General features: G+C 49.2%; 1 protein-coding gene across 2 annotated transcripts; it reads right to left on the bottom strand.

The window, feature by feature from the left end:
• Positions 1-18,852: 18,852 nt before the first annotated feature.
• Ntn3 (netrin 3) lies at positions 18,853-21,693 on the bottom strand. Of its 2 annotated transcripts, none has more exons than XM_051181245.1 (6): positions 20,361-21,693; positions 20,101-20,289; positions 19,864-20,013; positions 19,661-19,738; positions 19,496-19,570; positions 18,853-19,229 (listed from the first exon to the last, which is right to left on the bottom strand). In XM_051181245.1, the coding sequence occupies exons 1-6, from the start codon at positions 21,286-21,288 to the stop codon at positions 18,880-18,882; spliced, it is 1,770 nt and encodes a 589-aa protein (XP_051037202.1). In that variant the 5' UTR covers positions 21,289-21,693; the 3' UTR covers positions 18,853-18,879. The 2 variants fall into 2 exon arrangements, with proteins under 2 accessions (XP_051037202.1, XP_051037203.1); XM_051181246.1 differs by having other exon boundaries at positions 19,688-19,738.

Here is a 21,693-nt window from a genome sequence, read left to right as displayed (position 1 = left end):
AAAAGAAAAAACCCTAAAAAAAGGAAAGAAAGTAAGTTCACATTTTAAAGGCTTCATTTTGTTTTTATTTTTCTAAAAAGGAGTAGGAAGTCTGAGAAGTCATCACTGACTTTGGAGAACAACTTCTTTTCACAGGGTTCATGTGTTACCAGAACAGGTCATGGGTTCCAAGTAATGAAAAGCTAGGGACAGGTTCCCAGAAATGCTTTGAAAGCCTGACTCTGTGGGCCAGAGAGATGGCTGGATGGTTAAGAGTTCTTACTCCCCTTCCAGAGGAACTGAGTGCATTTCCCAGCAACAGTTCAGCAGTTTCTTCTGGCCTCTGCAGGCACAGCACACATGTGGGGCATATAAACAAGTGCAGAGAAACACTCACATATAAAATAACAAAATAAATCTTCCTCCTCCTCCTTCCCCTCCCCCCTCCTTTTCTTCCTCCTCCTCCTATTCTGGTTTTTCAAGACAGGGTTTCTCTATGTAGCCCTGGAACTTGCTCTGTAGACCAAGCTGGCCTCACAGATATCTGCCTACCTCTGTCTACAGAGTGCTGGAATTAAAGGTATGGGCCACCACTGACCTGAATAAATCTTCTTTTTATAAAACACTTAAAATTTAAGCTGGATGGTGGTGGTGCCTGCCTTTAATCCCAGCACTCAAGAGGCAGAGACAGGTGGATCTCTGTGAGTTTGAGTCTAGCCTGATCTACAGAGCTAGTTCCAGGAGAGGCTCCAAATCAATACAGAACAACTCAAAAAAACAAACCAAACCAAACAAATATTTAAAATTTAAGCCAAGTGATAGACACACCTTTAACCCCAACACTCAGGAGGCAGAGGCAGGAGGATCTCTAGGAGTTTAAGGCAGCCTGGTCTATAATAATCAGGCCTGGCATAATGGAGATTAGGCAACAAACATTTAAAGAACGTAAATTAAAAAATATGGATTTAAGCTATAACAGCTAGTTAGAAACAAGTCCAAACTAAAGCTGCAATAAGTTTCCATGTCATGTTTTGTGAGCTAGTGGCCCAAAGAGAAAAGTCTGTCTACATACTATATGGGCTGAGAATGGAACCCAAGTCCTCTGGAAAAGCAACCACTGCTCTTAAGCACTGAGCCATCTTTTCATCCTCCCACCATCTTTAAAATATAAAAATACAGGGGCTGGAGATATGGATCAGCAGTTAAGAGCACTGGCGGCTCATGACTGTCTGTAACTCCAGTCTAGGGGATCCGACAGATACCCTCACAGAGTATATACAGGCAAAATACCAATGAGTAAAAAAAAAAATAATAATAATAATAAATTATTTTTAAAAATACAATAAATCTTTTTAAAGTTTAAAATAAAACCCTGATCTTACTAGAAACAGCTTCCCACTTGGGGAGGTCCAGTTAGGTCACTGCAGCCTAGGGGCTATCAGAAAAGGAACAACGGTCAAGAGTGGCCTGCTGGACAGTGCTTCGTTTCAGCCCTGAGGTGTCAGTCAGGCTCCAACCAGCTGTGCTGGGGACATATGCACGCGCTGCCTCACCATACTGGATGGAATACCAGGCCAGCACTGCACCCCTGAGCTGCATTGGCCAATGGAGATCTACGGGCAGCTCTTACCTTCCTTTAACTGCCAGTTTAAGAGCTAAGTTCTAGACAGGTAATTTCAGGGGAAGCCACTAGTAGGGTAAGAAACAGAGCCTGGGGTGTAATTCTATAGTGTGAGAGTTGAGGAATAAGTGGAAGATGCCACAATTTTAAAACTAGACATTTCTGGCTCCAAGTCTTAGGAGAGATGATGTTATCTCATTACATGACAGCTGTCATGATTCAAGCACACATAAAAGAAGTGGATGAGCAGAACAGGGTGCAGTGCACATATCTGAAATATCAGAACTTTGGAGCAAGGGTAGGCAGGAGGATCATGAGTTCAAGGCCTGCCTGGTCTACTCAGGAAATTCAAGAATGAGTTATATAGTGAGTGAGGCCCTACCTTAAACAAACAAACGAACAGGGTTTGGAGAGATCAGCAGTTAAGCAAGGGCTAGGCTGGAGCTCAGTTGTGAGCACCTGCCTAGTATGCATGAGGCCTAAGGTTTGGCCTCTAGCCCAGAAAACAAAAGACAGAGGAAGGAAGAGAAGGGGAGAGGGCAGTGGGTGGGGGAGGATGGGAGGGGAGAGCAAGGGAGGGGAGGGGAGGAAAAAACACAAGGGAGAAGAGAGGGTAGTGGAAGGGAAAGGTGAAGGGTAAAATATACTGAGACCACTAACAGCCCACTGATTTAGGTTCTCAAGTTTCCCCCAAAGCCTGCTGTCTGGAGCAAACCCGCCCCCATTCATTCATGCACACTGGGCTGACTGTTAGCATTCAGACATCTGTACTGGCCTGTGCTTGGGGTTCTGACACGATATGCTCTCAGCTGCAGTCTCTAAGAGCACTCACCACCTGTGCATATTCACTATGTTCACTTTTCAAAGGGCCCTGCCCACCTCCTCCCTCCCCCCTCTCATTGCCCCCCTTTCTCTTTCTGTCTTTGTCCCACTTTCCTCTCTCCTGCTGCTCCATCCCTGGAGGTCCAGGGATGACCTTTCCCTAATTAAAAAAAAAAAAAATTCCCCTGCTTGAACCCTGTCAAATGGTGTCATTCTCTCTCCAGCCACTTTTCTTAATCACAACACTACAACACGGATCTTTCTGATCTGGATGGTAGGACTGTCCAACATCACACGGGTTGGCTTCCGTGAGTTTAGGTAAATATCCACACCGCTCCGATTTCTCTTGCATCTAGAAAATTCAACTAGAAAATAAACAGAAAAAGACAATGCTATTGAGTTAAAAGAACTTTATTTGTTTTTGTTTTTTTCTAGAAAGGGTTTCTTTGTGTAGCTTTGGCTGTCCTGGAACGCTCTGTAGATCAGGCTGGCTCTGAATGCACGCACAGAGATATGCCTGCCTCTGCCTCATGCACCACCATACCCAGCAAGGCAAGCTTTAACAACTGGAGTTGCCCAAATGATCTCTGTCCCCTGGCCTCCTTTTATTTTATTTTTTAGAGATTTATTTATTTACAGTGTTCTGTCTGCATGTATCCCTGCAGGTGAGGAAGAGGGCACCAGATCTCACTACAGATGGTTGTGAGTCAGGTCCTCTGGAAGAGCAGTTGGTGCTCTTAGCCTCTAAGCCATCTGTCCAGCCCCCTATTTTGTTTTGTTTTTTTAAAATTTACTTTATGTGCATTGGTGTGAAGGTGTTAAATCTGGAACTGGGATTACAGACAGTTGTGAGCAGCCATGTGGGTGCTGGGAATTGAACCTAGGTCCTCTGGAAAAGCAGCCAGTACTCTTAACCTGAGGCATCTCCCCAGCTCCTGCCCTCCTTTTATATAAATTTGGTGGGCCAACATGCCAGGCAGGAACATTATAATGTAATTCTAATGTGTGGGACTAGAAAACACTTTGATTTTATGTTCTCCTCTCTGTGGTAAATATATGCAAAACACCATTTTAACCATTTAAAAAATATTTGTGTGTGGGTGCATTGGACAGCACACTTGTTGGAGATTAGAAGACAACCTTGGGTGTCGGTCCTTGACTTCCACCTCATTTGAGACAGGGTCTCTTGTTCACTACTGCACACACCAGGCTAGCAGCTATGAGCTTAAGGTAATTTTAGTTCCAGGGGATCCAATGCCCCTGGCTGCTGTATTGAGGCTGGAATTGCAGCTGGAAGAGCACTGGCTGTTCTTTCCAGAGTACCCATGCTCAATGCCCAGCGCCAACCTGGTGGCCCCAGGGAATCTGATCTCCACACATATCAGGCACATATGTGTCATACAGACATACATGCAGGCGAAAGATACACATAAAATCTAAAGAAGAAAGATACTTCAGGGGTGTCCAGTGTCTTCATGCTGCTGTACTGTTGCCACCATCCCCAGAACTGTCCCATCTTCCACATTACTCTCCCCTATCTTCCCCTAGCCCTAGAGGTGACCTCACCACATCTCCTTTCTGTAGAGACAGGGTTTCTCTGTTTAATAGCCCTGGCCATGCAGGAACTCATGCTGCAGATCAGGCTGGCCTTGAAATTAAGAGATTGGCCTGCTTCTGCCCCCAAAGTGATGGAATTAAAGGTGTACGTCACCACCATTGCCCAGCACATTTTTTCCTCCTTAAATTTACCATCTTACTATGTAACACACACTGACCTTGAAGCTGTGATCATCCTGCCACAGCCTCCTGAGTTGTGAAATTACAGCTGTGGATCACCATAGCCTGGTCCAGGATTGCCTTCCACTTAAAAGAAAAAGGGCCTGGTGTGGCAGTGCATACCTTCAATCCCACCATTTGGGAGGTAGAAGCAGGCAGATTTCTGATCTCTGTGAGTTCAAGGCCAACCTGGTCTACATAGGGAATTTCAGGACAGGGAGAGAGGGAGAAGGAGAGAGGGGGAGAGGGGAAGAGAGAGGGAGGGGAAGGGGGAGGGAAGAGAAGGACAGAGGAGGGACAGGAAGAGGATTCCTTTTATTTTGTTTATGAGTGTTCACCTCCATGCCAGAAAAAGGCATTGGATCCCCTGGAACTAAAATTACAGCCAGCCTTGAGCCACCACACAGGTACTGGGACTGAAACTATGTCCTCTGAAAGACCAGCAAGTGCTCTTAATCGATAAGCTATTTCTTCAGCACCCATTGACAAGTCTTTACAGAAGATTCCTCATATTAATCATTAATTAAAACAAGGGTTTCTGGGGCTGAGGGTGTAGCTAAGTGGTACAATACTTAACCATGACCAAGGCCTTGATTTTAATGTCTGGCACCACAAACAAAACCCAAAATTGCTGCAAGCAATTATAACAGTATTAAACTGATTTTAATGTGTCCCAGTGGGAAAACCTGGCTTATAGCAGGGCCAGTCCTGCTCCTGACTGGCAGGTGTGGGGACTTCTCTTGCACTTCTCTGAACACAGCAGGCCCACCTGCCTGCCTCTCTCAGCCATGCCAGGGCCACACCACACAATTTCCCACATCTGAGCTATTTTTAGACTTCGGTTCTGAGTTCAAAACCCTAAAGAGCCACCACAGGCCCATTCTCTCTGGGTGACAAGGACCTGTTTCCCTTGAGTGAAATAAAAATATTTATAAATAGAACACCAACCTGCTCCAGGTTGGACATTAAACAGAAAACTCCAAAAATGATGGAGGTACTGTTCAAGGAACTCCTTCAGGAGGAAGAGATACAGAGGGCTGAAGCTATAGCAAGAGGTCCAGGGAATGTGCCAGAACCAGAGGGATCTCTCCTCCTCATATCCCACTCAAGGTGAGCCATATGTTGCTGGGGCTAGGCACATGAGTCTCTCTCTGGGCATCTATAAAATGGGCTCAGCTGCCTTGTAATTCCAGAGAGCCTGATGTCTTCTTTTGACTTCTAAGGCCAATAGGCATGCAGATGGTGCACACACACACACACACACACACACACACACGTATATATATACATATATGCAGACGAAACTCATAATTATAAAATAAAGCAAAATTTAAAAATCTTTTAAAAGATAGGCTCAGGATGCTTTTATCATATGATAAACAAATACATAATCAGGCTGGAGAGTTGGCTCAAAGGTTGGGAGCACTGGCTGTTCTTCTAGAGGACTGGGCTTTGATTCCAATTCCTCCAGGGCATCTGAAGCCATGGGTGGTTCACAGATATACATGCAGGCAAAATACTCATACACATAAAATAAAAATTATACCAATTAAAAAAAGAATGTATAATCACAAAAGATCAGCTAAGACCAAATTACAGAGCAAAACTTGTGAGTACTGTTCAAATCATCACTTTAGTTCTAGCTCTCTTCAGCTGAAAGATTTCTATCACTATTGCTTCAATGTATAGCCCTCAAAACTTTTTATTACATTTACACATATAATACAACTGAGTCATTTCTTCTATAGACCGGTCATTGAGATGGGAAAGTAAGGAAGGCAGGAAATTCATTAAAAAACACAAACCAGGCTTTTTTATACTCACACTTTGGAGAATTAAACTTGTTTATTCATTCACTCTTTTTGGTGTTTTGTTTCTTTGATTTGTTGGTTGGTTGTTTTTCTCTAAGACAACATTTCTGTGTGTAGCCCTTGCTATCCTGGAACTCACACTGTAGACCAGGGTGGCCTTGAACTGAGAAATCCACCCACTTCTGCCTCCTGAGTGCTGGACTTAAAGTCATTCTTTAAAAAAAAAAAAAAAAAAAAAGTAATTTTGAGGCAGGACCTCTATATGTAGCCCTGGTAGGCCTGACTCACTATGCAGGTGACACAGCACACACAGGACATCTGATCTCCTGCCTGGGCAATGTGGATGGGTCACACAGGAGCACAGATTCTGCACAGTTGCTGCCACTTTGAGCAGCACTCCAGAAGCCACTTTCCCTCAGCCTGAGGACTAGGGGTTGTGATTTGTCATCACATACACTGCATTGCCCCAAAGTTCCTCTCTGCACCCTCAAGTTTTCAAGAGAAGTGCTGGCTCTCCCAGCAGCATCTTGAGCTGGCCCCTCTCCTACAGTCTCATGTGTCTGGAAAGGGAAGCACTCTATAGCCTCACCAGTAATTCCAAGAAAGCAGGGAAAATGCTACTTGACACGGGTTGAACTCACGGAGCAGCAGCTGATGATGGTTTTCAGGCAGAAGGGACTCTGATGGATACTTTCCTGAAGGTCCATGGGGCGAACATCTCCCAAGAGATAACATGTGAACCAGAGTAATGAAGTTGTCGCAGCGGGAAGAGGAGCTCAGCAGTGTTGGAAACAACATGAGAAGGGAACAAAAACCCTCAGAAGAGCCACCTCCAAGGAGAAGATGTATGGCCATAGTGTACAGTCAACACCAGGAGCAGTGAGATCAGCAGGGCACAAGGAAGCACTAAAAACAGTGGGAAACGGGGAAGGGCATGGACTAATAGACTTCGGTGTGAGGGTTAAATGGAGACTGTTTATAGAAAGTTACTCCATCAGCATGACATACCAGGACAGGTCAGATGCCTCAGTTTTTTCCTTTGGGGCTGCATTCAGAGTCTTGGGCCAGATACTCGATATTTAGGAGCCTCTGGGAGGAATATCTCAGTGGCCACACCTGAAGAGGCACAGTTCTCCCATAGACCATGAGGCCAGAGCTTGGGTTCTGGTGGTAGCACCCCCAGCTGCCTCTGTCAACAGCCCACTTCCCCTTCCTGCCCTGTGTTGCTTCCCCTAACTTTTACAGCCTTTTCTACCAGTATGGTGATTATTTAAAAGTTCAAGGTGCCTGGAGACGGGAAGAAAGTATTTCTTTTAAAGAAAACAAAAAACAAGTGGAAAGAAATGCTTTCTAGTCCCCCTAAATGTTATATTGCTGGATTGGATGACATGTTCCAGATGCCTGCAACCTGTTTCTATGAATGTGTCCTCTGCCCACAGTGCTGACCTGGGTCTGCCAAGGATAAGACCAAAGGATCAAGGGAGACATAGATGGCCAGGCCAGTCTTCTCTGAGTAGAGTCATTCTTTTTTGTTTTTGTTTTTTGTTTTTTGTTTTTGTTTGTTTGTTTGTTTTTAAACCACAAATGCCCCATGGGAATTCAAAACTCAAGACCTTCCTTCCATCTATAGTAAAGCCTGTTTTGGCCTTTCTCCACAGAGGAAGGTGCCAGGACTGGGCTGAAAGGACACTACCTCATCGAGACTGGCTTGACTGTTCCATCTTCCTTTCAGGCAGCTCTCTGGCCAGGAGATAGGGCTTGTGGTTTGAATAAGAACAGGCCCCATAAATTCACGTTTGGATACTTGGCCCCCAGTAGGTCATCTTCAGCTACAGAGGCTGGCTGCCAAAGATGTGGCTTCACAGTTCACTCTAGTCAATCCCAAGGATAGCCTGGTGGTGCAGCAATTTACCTTACTCTAGAGATGAAGGCAATGGGAGAGGAGAGGTACTGCAGAGTCCCCTACACAGGAGGGATACCCAGGCTGCTGAATTCTAAGGCCTCCTTGAGGCACAGGCCTCTTCATAATCAGATCTGCCCTAGCTCCTTCCTCAGCAAGGTCAGGACTCCTTTTTCAATACTGTGAGCTGTCCCAAAACACTGCTTTAGTCATGAGACTGCGTTTCTCACCTCTTTTTCCAAACAGGCGGATTTGAAAACAAACTCCTTAGCATGTGACATACAGACTGTGCCTTGAGGATTGCATGGTAACACCTGGACACTGGGCCTCCCTTTCTAGCTACTTGTCTTTGTCACAGAGACTGGAGAATCCAACAACAATCACAGCTCCCCTTTGCTCCAAACATTTATTCATTCCACAAACTTTTGAGTTAGTTTCTCCCTGCTTGTGTCAGGCTGGACCCTGGGGGTAAAATAGTGCAGGGACCCCAGAAGAGACCCACAACCATAAATGCACACAGTGATGCTACCTCAAGTCTGTAAAGATGGGGAGCTGGTTGGGGTTGGTGAAGACTGAGTACTGAGGGATAGCATTGCATGAAGAAAGTGGGAGAGACACCACTATATTTGGGCCTTTGGTGGACAGTGCAGAGGAACTGCTGTGCCGAGAAGCAGGAGAGTAAACATGTGACACCCCAGAGCTACAATCAGCAAACCACCCTGAGGTCTGTGGTGGACAGTCAGGGGGAAAGCTGAGAAAGTGGAGAGAAGGGCTGGTGGGTAGGCCACGGAAGGTCCAGATATAGTGGTCCCCACAAACAGCTTAGGGGCAGAGTCTAGCAGACCCATGCACTTTCTATAATGCTGGTGGTACAGTGAAGGCACCCACACATAGCCACCAAACAAAGACTAAGGGAGTCCTACACCCCCCCCCCCCGTGCAGCCTTAGCCTGACAATGCTTCTCCAGCCACAGGAACAAACTATGACCCAGGGCTCTGTCTGACTGAACCTTAGTCACCCTGCCGCATGCTAGGCGGGACTCAGCTTTTCCTTTCTCGTCTTAGCAATCCCCACATGCTTTCCTGGAGACCAGGAATGGGACATCAGATAGGAATAAAGAATGGAGAGGAACTGAGACTGGGCCCCCAGCCTCAGGATATGGGAAATCTGATGTCTAGCAGTCATCATAGATAATCTTGAACAACACAAAAAGACAGTGAGGAACTGTTGTGGGCATTTCTTTTCTCTCTCTCTCTCTCTCTCTCTGTCTCTGTCTCTCTCTCTCTGTCTCTCTCTCTCTCTCTCTCTCTCTTTTTCCTCTGTTTTTTCGAGACAGGGTTTCTCTGTGTAGCTTTGCAGACCAGGCTGGCCTCGAACTCATAGAGATCCGAGTGCCACTGCTCCTCCCCACAAAGTGCTGGGATCAAAGGCGTGCACCGCCACTGCCCAGCTACTGTGGACATTTCTATGTAACAGACAAGCATACATAACTCTCATAAAGGTCACCTTCGTATAATTCAGGGCATGCCCATGCTTGCCCTTCAATCTTGCTTAACAATAGGGCCATGAAAAATTAAAAAAAAAAAAAAAAAAAAGAAGAGCCCACCAGTTCAGGGAGGTGCAATATGCAGAGCACTAGAGAATATAGCAAACTTTGACATCTTCTTGGCACTGACCATGCCTATATGGCCAGGGAAGGACCATAAGCTACGCTGCCTGGGGCAGTGAAGGCATGGCCATAACTATGATGACAGTGACACTTTGCTGTCTGATAAGATACTCAGAGTGCCAACGCGCCCTGAGCAGCTGGCCTCATGGTGAATGTGTGGGAGGGTTATTTAGTGGCTGAGAATAGAGAGGCCAGCAGGTAGGGAACCTGAAAGAGCATCTAAGATGGCAAGCAGGGGGCAGTTTCTGGGACAGGTGTGAGTATGGGTAATCCAAAGGTATACTACTGAGACAGGTAGGAGGGGAAGACTAAAGGGACACATTAGTCAGCTGGAAGGGCCAGGGCAGGGGTGCTGGGTCTAATAGCAGACTCGGACCAGGGCAAGAAGGCAGAGACAAGAACAGAGGTAACGACTAGCAATCGAGTAAATGATAATTACATCCTCTTGGTACATGAACTTTCCTCAGACCCACCAGGGACATAGCTCCAAGGATGTGCCCATCTTCTAAGAACCTGCTAAACATTCCAGAGACATACATAACCTCAGGACATTATCAGGAACCCTGGGCACTGGTGGTATTGGATACTCATCTTCTCCTTAGAACTAAGCCCTGGCACCAGACAGCACAGAAGAAACCTTGAAAACAAGGGGCCACTAGCCTAATCCACCCATCCCACATCTAGTCTTTCCAGAAATTTCTTTCAAATGCCCCTCAGGTCTCTTGTACCTAGTTGGGTATAGCAGACACAGAAACAAGATACCTGACAGCACCCACAGAAGGTGGATTTGTAGACACACTGAGCATTAGGGCACACTTAGTGTTGTGAACCCTTCTTGAAGGGGACTCCAATGAGAGAGCAGAGATGGTAAGGTGCCATTCCATGGAAAGGACCAGCACACATAGCAGTAGGGAAGGCTTGTTGTGTTCAGAAGAGTTCAAAAAAATAACTTCCCCTGGGAGTGGGAGGCACATCACAAAGGCCCTTGTCCATTCTGTTAGAAGCAAAAGCCACCAGGGCATCATGATGAGCAAGTATGGGCTTCATTCTGGAGAGATCTGTCTGTTTGCAGGAAAGTATACAGAGAAGCAGCAGCCATCAGAGTCACTGTTAGAAGTGACTAAAGGCAGGCTGGTCACCTGGGGTGTGCTGCATTTAGGGTGCGAGCCATCCTGGGCCTTCCCATGCAGAGTGTCACAGTGAGAGAGGTCCCATTCCCTTGGAGCTCCACTAAGAGAACCTCAAGGGTAAGATGGCACCAATAACCAGTGATGAGAGTAACTCTGGTCTTCAGGCTGTTCAACCCCCCCCCAGGAGCCGCTTTCTCTGTCTCCTTGTTCCTGAACTAGCCTATGGCACCCCATCACCATCACCCACACCTCTACTCTCTGGAGAGTCCCTACCACCTCCCTTCATTAGGTCTCCAGCCACCTGCTTCCAGCCCATGGCCTTGTTCTCTGCTGCTATTACTAGAAGGGTGGGCTGGGCAGCTCTGCCTTGGGCTTCCTGATGCCAATACCCCCATACACATACACCACATTAAAAATCTTTATGTTTCTACTTCATTATATATACCCAGGTCACCCAACCCCATTCTACCCAGAGGGCAAATATTCATAAACAGTGTCTGCCTGTATGCCTGTGTCTCTCTCCTCTCCCTGCCCCCAGATAGGTTCTCATCATGTAGGGCTGCAACTTACATGTAGGCCAGCTAGCCTCAGACTTTTAGAGATCTGCTAGTCTCTCTCTCTAGTTCTGGGATTAAAAGTGTGTGCCACCATGCCTGGCCTATCTAGCACCTATTTCTTAATGCCTTAGCATACACAGTGTTCCTTCTACCCTGGAGCACCAGTCCCCATTTGCCAGCCCCCTCACTTTGCTCCTATGCAGCTAAGTCTAGACTGGCTACATCAAACCTCAGCTCCCACTTGTCTTGTTCCCTTGTCTCAGCTGCTAGACAGAAGGCAGTGAAGCTGAAGTACACTTCTCTACACCTACATCAGAGCTGAAGAGGGGACAACATCCAAACCATCTGTTTGTGGGACTTGAGCACGCTGGGCTCTGGGCGCTGCCTGGCAGGCCTTCTCAGCTCCCCTCTAGCACCTCTCCTGTTTCCAGGCATTGGCTCATAGCCTCGCCCTGCCCCTTTGAGAAGGGCAGGCTATCAGGCAGGAACCTCTTTTATCTTTATCCACATTTGGTGTCATGGCCCAATTACAAGCCCCCTCCAAGGTTCTGATCTCACTTCCCTGGACCCTCACTGAGGTCCTAGCCCTGTCTCTTCTTTAAATTCAGAGTAAAAAGCTGGCAACAGAAGGTTGCATCTGACTTCTGGACATTACTAACCAGCTGCTATATACACATAACAGATACCTCAGGCCCTTATCATCCTAAAGCACTCATGGCTGCTGTCACTCCCTGGGCTGATCTCTTCTGGATTTCTGTTCACTGCTCTAGCTCTCCCCCTTCTCTGGTTTCTCAATGTCACTGCTGTAGATGTCTAGCTTCTTCTCAACCTACGCAGGTGAGCTCTAGTCCATTACCTCCAGCTGTTTCCTAGTGATCATGCACATCTCATGACCTTCATGCTCCATTGCAACTCAGCTCAAATCCTAGCACTTTTGCCATGCCCTGCCTGGACTTGTCACAACCTCTTACCTGAGATCCTTCCTGTCCCCCACCCTTTGACGAGCACTGGTCACACAGTAGGAACTGCTAAAGAAACATGAAGGAGGAGAGGCAGAACATATTTGTCCCCTCTTCCTTTCTTAGTTCATTCCAATCAAATCTCCTTCAGGGTCCCTCCAGTGACCTTGCAGGCCAGTGCCCCCTTATCTAAGTGTGTTTGCACCCCCTTGGACAAACTGAGATATTATAGTGATCTGCTTATATGTCTCACTCTTGTACTAGATTGTAGTGTCCATGCCCAAATGTCACATTACACTCTGTGTGCCTGCAAAGGAAGAAACCAGAGAAGGAAACAGGTTAATTTTGAAGGCTGAATAACAATAGGAAGCTTTAACAAACTTGTCCTATGCAGTGACCCCAGAAGGCGGGCTGTATGCTGCCTCAGCCCTGAAGCACAGCATAGGAATTTCTCAAGTGTCAATGGTGACTGCACTCACTTCCTGAGAAGCTAGTTACACGGAACTTGATAGTGGGCCTTTTGCTGGTGGCACACAATGGTAGGCACGTGCCAGGTACAAAAGGGATGTAACCAGTAATGAGGCTTGAGTCATAGCACCATGGGCCAGCTGGACTGCTTGCTGGCTGGAAGTTCAAATGCAGAGGAGCCTACAATCACATATGGGATTGAGACTCAAGCTTGCCTAGCCACTCTAGACACAGGCAGGGGCTAGAATTCCATGGGGCGCTTTTCTTGCCACGGCAAGTCAGGAAAACAGCCCCTCAACACATACAGAATGAGAATCTGAGGAAAAGAATCCAGCCAAAATGTCAGCAGCACTGCAATTTCGAAAGACCTGAGTTCCGAGTTAGGTGTCTGAGATAGGTGTGACTTGCAAGGCTAGGCACATGGCAGGTTCTCAGCAAACACCATCAGTCCAAGTAAGACAGCTGTCTGGGAGTCATGAAGGCTTAATCATGTTAATAGGCATTCAAGACATGCTTCCTGCATGCCAAGGTGCCAAGTGCTGGAGGACAAAGATGTGAGGCATTGCCTCAGCTCTCAGGGAACCATGATGAGGACAGAAGTGTGACCAAGACCTTGAAGGTACAGGCACTATGACTGGAAAGCACAGGGCATCAGAACCCTCTCTGCCCCACAAGGAAACAGGGCTCAGAAAGTCTTCCTATCGTCTGTGTCTGCCTCAGCTGGCTTTGAAGGGTGAGGAAGCACTAGCCCCAGGCAGTGGCACAGAAAGCATGAGCAAAGGACAAAGCCACCAAGCACAGAGATCCTTCTGAGTCTAGGTACTGTTTGGAATGAGGGCACAGGCCAGTATCTTTATGGTTCAGATCAAAAGACAGTCTAAGGGTGGAGAAATGACTCAGTTGGTAAGCACTTGTTATTAAGGCATGAGGATGTCAGTGTTCAATCCCCCAGAATCCACATAAAAGGCTGGATGTGGCAAGTTTTACATACCTATAATAATACCTATAATACCAACACTGCGGAGGTAGAGACAGGATGATCAATGGGGCTCACTGGTCAGTTTAGCTGAATTGGCAAGCCCCAGATCCTGTGAGAGAGACTATCTCAAAAGATAAGGTGGAGAGCAATTGAGTAAGATATCAAATGTCGACCTCTGGCCTCCACACACAGGAATTCACATACACATATACATACCCACAAAGGGGAAAAACAAAGACATAGTCCAGTTCGAAGGCTTCAAGAAGCTTAAAAGCCTGGGATATACTGAGCTGTTGACAAAGGACAGTGTCCCTCACGTGCTGTGCTGGAGGCTAGGCTTATGGAGCGCATGAAGACAAAAAAAAAAAAAAAAAAAAAAAAAAAAAAAAAAAAACTCTGGGGCAGGATTATGTCCCATAACTCAATTCTTCTAAGGGTCCACAAGCTTCCAAGATAGGGATGCTAGAAGGGCCTTGCTGGGAAGGATAGAAGGTAACTAACTAGAAAACAGGAACAAAGTGATTCAAAGCAAGGCTGATGGGATGAGGGAAGAGCAGCCTTGGGTGAGACCCAGACAATGAGTTACACTTAGAACAGTAAACCAGTTTTTATTCAGAATAAACTCACCTATCAGTAAACAATCAGTCTCAGAGTGTGTAACAAGCTAGGAGCTGAGTCACTCAGCACTCAGGAGGTTCATGAGTTTGAAGTCAGCCTAGGCTACACAGTTAGAGCCTGCTTCAAAAAAGTCAAAATCAAGTTTGGAGATAGAGTTCAGTGGTTAGAATACTTGCCTAGCACTAGGCAGATGGTCCCAGGTTCAATTCCCAGTACCACAAACAAACAAATAGATGAAAAATCAGGCAGGACAGTTTGGTGGTCTATCACTTACAAAGGAAAGCATGCCAGGCTGGAGGGAACAGTACAGCTTACAGAGCCCACAGACAAGTGCTCTGAGACTGTGGTAGTATCCGTTTTCCCTTATCCATGTGGATACCACATGTCCTGCCTGTCTCTAAAGCTAACTAAACAGAAGCTGGAGGTCTGGAAGGAAGGCAAGGCAAGGCAAGCTCCGAATTCTAACTGTGAGAATACACCGAGAGGTTCAACCCATGATTTGGAGGAAAGTGGGATCTTTTAGTTAAGTAGCATCCAATCTAGAGGTTCCCCAAAAGACAGACAGGAAAAGCCCCTAGAAAGCAGTGGGGCCAGGGAAGGTTTTACCTTCAGCACTCAGCATCCCCCTTGGTCTCTGACAGAAATACAAAAACCTTACTCTACTCTACCTTCAAAGCAAGATGCTACAAACCAGCCCTGTCTTTTTTTTTTTTTTTTTTTTTTTTTTTTTTTTTTTAGTGTCCTAAGGACATAGTATCAGGAGGCTATATGTACAGTCCAAGTCACTCCCCGGCTTAAATGACACACAGGAATGTTCCCCACTCTTGAACCCCATGTACACTCTTTGGCTCCAGACCAGGAGACACTTAACACTGTCTGAATGGCTCCTTCCCAAACACAAAGCCTTATTCCTCCCTGGGTCTGTCTCTTTCTGTATTCTATGCTTTGTGGCCAAGGACTGCCAGTCAGTCACCCAGCATCCTCCTTCTGCCCTGGCTCTTGCCATCCTGGCAGCTGCTTGTCTTCAGTCTTGCCATTCTGTTTTATGATTGTCTGAAGTACCTCAGCTGTCCCCACATTCAGAGCAGCAGCCCATGTGGTTTTAGGACATACTCATCTGATCAAGTCCCTCACAAGCCACTCTCTTCCAGAAGCTTCCAAATCTCACTCAACAGTGTGTTCACAGCTCACACAGCACCTTCTCATATAAATTCATTTCCTTCCTTTTTTTTTTTTTTTTTTTTCCTTTAGTACTGGGATTGTGCCTAGGGCCTTGTGCATGCTAGATAAGAATTTGATTACTAAGCTGTGTTCCCCAGCCCTTTCTGTAGTTGTTTTGAAACAAGAGTCTTGCTTTGTAGCCCAGGCCAGCCTAAAATTTGGTCCTTCTGTCTCTGACTCCCCACTGGGGTTATAACTTGGTGTCACCACACCGAGCTCATTTTTCCTTCCCCCTCAGGTACTGGGCATTGATCACAGGGCCTTGCATATACTAAGTAAGCACTGTTGAAGTATGAATTCAATAAACACATATTGAAAGGATAGTGCAAATTCCCAGATAATGAAATTCAGGTTTGTTCTCAGTAAAAGGCCTGAGGGCTTTTTTGTTTTTTTAAATATCTCCATTTAGAAGGTGATGGCTGCAAACTGCCACTGAAACAGCTTTTGTAAAGGCTTTCTTTCTTCTATTTAGAGTTGTCAAAACAGAAAAGGTATGCTCAAACAGGTAGAACATTGAACAGGGTAAATGCTAACTGTTTTTTACAACCCACTTCCTTGTCCTGAGTACTTTAAACTAGAAACCATGCAAAGTCTAACACTTTACTATGTCTTCTGAGGTTGGTTCAGTCACTAATAAGGATTACAAGCAACACTGTGTGCCCAAGGTCACTGAGACTTGCTGGACAGTCCTGGCAAGTGTGGTTAGTTAGAGCTAGTAAGGTATACATGCAGGTGAACTTGCAGTCCCAGGGAGGTGAATTTGATTGTTGTTATGAAAACCCTGCCTAGATTATTAGATTACTTCTGCAACCCAAAAGGTCACCCTTAATCCAGCTGAAAGCCACTACATTGCTAATTCACTAATTGATATCTATCACTTAGAAAACAGCATCTTTATTCCCTCTAATAACCATTTAAGAGGGTGCCTGGTCCACTGAATGCCAGGCATGGGGTTGTCATGAGTGGAGCCAGTGGCTCTAAGCCTATTCACACAAACACCAGGTTCTAAATACAGCTGTCATTACCGAGAATGTCCCACAAAGTCTTTATCTGAGTGAGTGCTGAGGAGATTAGGTGAGGGTTAATCCTCAGAATAAAGGAAGCACACAAAGGGATCATACCACTCAATATGAATGGTCACTATCAAGTATTTGAAACGTCTTGATCATTTGTCATTTGGGTTGGTCTTGACACCAACGGAGGCTACACAAAATGGACACCAGCTGGATCGAGAGCATAAAAGAGCATAAACACACTTATCTCCAATACAACTCAGTGAACATTCACAGGTGCCTATTGAGGGGAGGGAGATAGAAAATGAGAATGGAGTCCTTGACCCCAAGTGGATGAAATGGCAACATGTGCCAAATTATGGGACAGTTGTACATACTGCCTGGAAGTCACCTGCTGGTCTTCCAGCAGAACACGGTGAAATGAGGAAAATCATTTTGAGCCTCTATCCACTTTGTAAAGATGGGAACACCACTGCCATAAGAGCCAACTTGTACCTGCATATGGCCCAGTTGGTTTAGTTATCCTTTGAGCCTTAATCCAAGAAGGCCAGAGCACAACTGCTTCTGAACTGGGCCAGGTTTGACAAGGAAAAACTGTGGCCAGGCTGCCAGCATCTCTGATGGACTGACTTCTGTCAGGTGAAGCCCACCCCCATAAGGTGCCATCTCTGCCCTCCAGCAATGTTATTCAAGACTCCAGAAGCACAGGGCCAAGCTAAGGCACAGGCGACACAGGCGACACAAACAAGTCAGGGACACTAGCTTGATAGGGCTCTCAGGCTAGGAAAGTTCCTAAGTGTCAGGTGGGCAGCTGTGTCATCTTTGGCAAGTGAAGGGCCCGAACTGTTGCAGGTCTTCGAGGGCAAAGGTATATAAACACTGCTGCAATTCCGAACAAATACAAAAAGAGGGTGTCCTTCCTATTCCACAGGGACAGAAAGTGTCCCAAGGGAAGGTTGACACAGAGGTAGGTCTTTCCCACGACACAAAACCAAGAAGAGGCAGCGACGACTGAAGAAGGCCCGGCCTGCCCAAAGGGATTTGACACCCGGGCCCGTGTCACGCACCAGGCTCCGGAGCACCAGCCTCCGGAGCCCCCAACCTGCTGCGACCAAGACACTAAGCACCGCCCGTGTCTCCTCTCTCAGTACGTCCATGCCGCCGATCAGCGCAAGGTGACAATGATACCCTCACACCCCGCGTCCAGCCGCCACGCCCCCGCCGCGCACCCACCTCGGCGCACCGCACCGCACCGCACCGCTCCCTTCAGCTCTCCGCTGGACCGCGCGGGCCTTTCTGCGCACGCGCGTAGGCGGCCCCGCCCCACAAGCACGCGCTTGCGGGCTGCCCACCCCGAGCGCCCCGCGTCTCAGCGCGGATAGCTCTGGGCATGCGCGCTTGCGCCCTGGCGGCGGCCAAGTCCGGAGCATGCGCTAGCCAAACAGCGGTTCCCGCTCTCCGGGGTAGGGGCTCGTCAAAAGAGGTGGTGCGCTAACGCCTGGTGTAAGGCAAAGTCTTGGGCATCTGGAACCCCGATGGCTGCCCGTGGAAGTCGCCGTGTGACCCGGTTACTTGTGGACCCAAACTACCCGTTCGTGACGTCCAGTCTTGAGCGGTAGACTGTAGGGCTCCTAGCTAGGGGCGGGACCTGTGCCAATAAGCTTGGAGGCCAAGACTACTAGGAGATGCTTCTGGGAGTGACAACTGGACAGATCCCAGAGATGGGGACAACAGGACAAAAAAGAGGTGCGGATGGGGACACAAATACGCGACTGGCAGGCCAGAATGGACATGGGGACAAGAACCACGGTGTTGGATAGAGGCAGCCATCCTTATACAGGAGGAGCAGTATTTGCAGATCCCGATTGGAGGCGAAGTCACTGTCCTGCCTGTGTAGTTGGACCACGACCTCCCACAACGGTGTACAGACGTCTATGGTGGCAACAGTGGCTTTGGGGAGTTCTGAGGACTCTAGTGTATCACATCGGAGAGCTGATGAATCACAGCGACCCGTGGGATGTGCTTAAACCCCAGAAGGATCCTGACATCCCCTGGGAGTGGGCGGTTTACAACCTTTAAAAGATGTCGGCTATCAGGAAACCCCTTGTAGTAGGCTGCCAGGGTGATGAGGTCAGGGTCTTCTGAGGGTGACTGTCCTAGGAGTCTCCAGGTAGCTCTTAGGGGCTTCACACTTCTGTGTTGGAGGTGGCATATCGCCAAAGAAGTTAAAAGCAGGGATGGGGAGAAAGGGGGAAATTAGGTGGCGAAGCACGTGACAAGTCCAGCAGGCAAATGCACTGATGAACACGCCCAGAGATAAGAGAGTACCCGCCCAGTCCACGCCCGGTTTGCAGGTTCAGGCGGTCCCGCAGCGCCCCCGCCGCTCGCGCCTCTGTAGCCTCCGCAGGCGCCTAGTCCAAGCATCTCTCCAAGGCAGCACGAGGCTTCCTCGGGCAGCGCTAAGTCCGGGTCCCCGGCCCGCTGTGCTTCCAACTGCAGCCCCAGGCCCGCCCCCCAGCAGCAAGTAACGCCGGCCGGGTAGGAGGCGCGGGCAACCGCAGGCCGCGTCTAGGGTTGGTACCCACAGCGCGTTGCTCCCGCGCCGAGCGCGCTCCTCGCCGCTGCGGAACACAGCAAGCACTGCTATCGGAAAGCGTGTCCACACGCCGCGGGCCTCGCCGCGCGCACCCACTGACACCTGCACGGCTGGGAAGGAGAATGAGAAAGCGATCGCGTCAGACACAGCAGTGCCGGAAGGGACTGTGTGGAGAAGCACAGTGCCCACCCGGCTAAGGAAGGACATAAAGAGGCCACCCACTAGAGGGAGGTACATTGAAGATATAGCTGCTGAATAGGCGGAGCCAGCATCAGTGGGAGACACGAGGAGAGGATGAGGCTTGAATTTCAGTCAAGGGTCAAGGTTTTCAAAGGACTTGGGGGCATAATGCAAGGGCTGGGGTGAGACAGCCTACCATAGTCCTTCCTGCAGAACTTCTTCAGGCTGATCCGGTAACTGCCACGCGCAGGTCTGCAATGCGACTCACAGTCTAGGGGGAAAGAGCGGAAGCTAACAGAGTCCCATGCCTCTCTCCCACACTGGTCTACTTTAGCTATAGCCCCCTTCTCCAAGGTCATACCAGTCTGGGAGTCCGGTGTCCACTCACCCTGCGGCTCCACAGGACTGCTTTCTTCAGTGGGTCCAGAGACAGGGGTCTCTAAAGAGTGTGGGAGAATAGTCAATGATGGGGTGGCAGGGGTATCTGAGGGTCTCAGGGGACACACAGACAACAGTAGCTAATGACGTTGGCTGAGGTGATTGAGACAGGGCAGGATCACTTACTAACACAGGGCGCCACAGGAGAACGGCTCTGTTGGAAGCCTGGGGCACATCGGTTACAGGTGAGGCCAGTAACACCATCCTTACAGGGACACTGGCCTGTGGTTTGGTTACAGGTTTTGCCAGCAGCACCAACTGGATGGCAGTCACAAGCTGAGGACAGAAACAAAGGGGCTTGTTCAGAAGTGCATCAGGGTTCTGGGGAATTAAAGCATGAAGGCATGCAGGTGGTAGGCTCACCTCTGCAAGCACGACGGTCACTCAGGACACGGCCTGGGTCACGATAGAAGCCCTCCCGGCAGTAGTGGCAGTGTCGACCAGCAGTATTGTGTCGACAATTGAGGCACACACCCCCACTGCGACGGCCAGACAGTCGGTACAGCTCCATGTTGAAGCGGCATCTTCGGGCATGGCCATTGCAGGAGCAAGCTGCAGGGAGGGATCAGTCAGGAGCAGCCCTGCCTGGTCAGAAGTCCCCAGGCTACCCTCCAAGGCCTCACCAAGGCAAGCATGGGCTTCCTGCCCTGTAGCTCGCTGCCATGGCCTGTCGCAGAAGAAGGGCTTGCAGCGGCTACAATCAGGGCCCTCTGTACCATGCTGGCAGTCGCAGATCAGATGGCCATGGCTGTCCAACAGACACCGTGAGGCATGCCCATTGCACTTGCATCGTCCTCCCACCTGGAGTTCGGTGGCTGAGTAGGAGTAAGGGACTGTGACCACCGGGTCCCTGGTGTCCCCCAGGATGGCAGGCCTTGTGAGTAATATGCGAATATCTGTGGCAGTCACCCAGTCTTGGAGCACGGGACTGTTGTCCAGATCCAGGCCCTGTGGGCTGCCGTCCTGCACACTGAAGGCCAGAAGTCCTCCACCATCAGGCTGGGCCTGGGGGGCTGGGAAGCAGAGGGCTTCTGGCCCTGGACCAGCAGGGCCACCAGCAGGAGCAGGCGGACGGCCATAGTCCAGGCTACAGCTGGAGGAGAAGAAGCCCAGGGGAACCCAGCTGCGGCCATGGTCCTGCGACTTAAGCAGGGCCACGGAGGTTGGGGGAGCTGAACAGAAGCGCAGGCTCACGAAGACCAGTTCAAAAGCCTTCCCCAGAGCCACCGTGAGGGTAACATTGAAGGGTGCCCGTTGCAGCAAATCGGAGCGCCAACAGAGAGGACTTGCAGTGCCCGGAACAGAGGTCAGGAGATCTGCAGAGTGTGCCCGCTGCGGGTCCGAAGAATCGCAGATGCGATTGGCCGGCCTCCCGCACGTGCTGGACGCCAGCACCTCTCTGCCCAGAGCAGCGTTCACTAGGCCCGGAATACAACAGCGGGGCTCACCTGCCTCATCATAGCAGGGGTCGGCGGTGGCCGGCAGCCCTGGGCTCAGTGCAGCGGTGAGCGTGCCCGCGGTCAGCAGCAGCCCCCAGGGCCAGGTGGGCATGGCCGTGGCCGCTGTGGGTCAACCGGCCAGTTTCCGCCCAACGATTGTGCCCTCGAGGAGAGAGAGCCTAGTCCGAGACTCTGGCTGCCGGGTCTGCAATGCCAAAGTAGTAGAGCCCCCGGGCTGCCCCAGCACAGGCCCAGAAGTGGGAGCAGCCACCGGCACGCCCCGGGCCGAACACAGCAGCAGGGATGTTGGCTAGTCCTCCTGCTAGGCCTGGAGCGTTGACAGGCGTCGCCCCCGCTCCCTGTGCCTCCGCCCGCGGAGGCCCCACCCGCCGCCGGCCGCCAGCACTCACCCACGGAGGGCCAGGAGGAGCAGGTCTCCCGGCCTCCCGGGAAGGGCCCTGGGCGGGCGGGGCCTGGGGCTCCGGGGCTGCAGTCTCCTTCTGGCAGCCGCAAGGGC

The sequence above is a fragment of the Phodopus roborovskii genome, unplaced genomic scaffold (assembly GCF_943737965.1).
Source record: "Phodopus roborovskii unplaced genomic scaffold, PHOROB, whole genome shotgun sequence".
Taxonomy (NCBI): Eukaryota; Metazoa; Chordata; class Mammalia; order Rodentia; family Cricetidae; genus Phodopus; species Phodopus roborovskii.
Note: the sequence above shows the minus strand (reverse complement) of the source record. Positions and strands in the feature narration are given on the sequence as shown.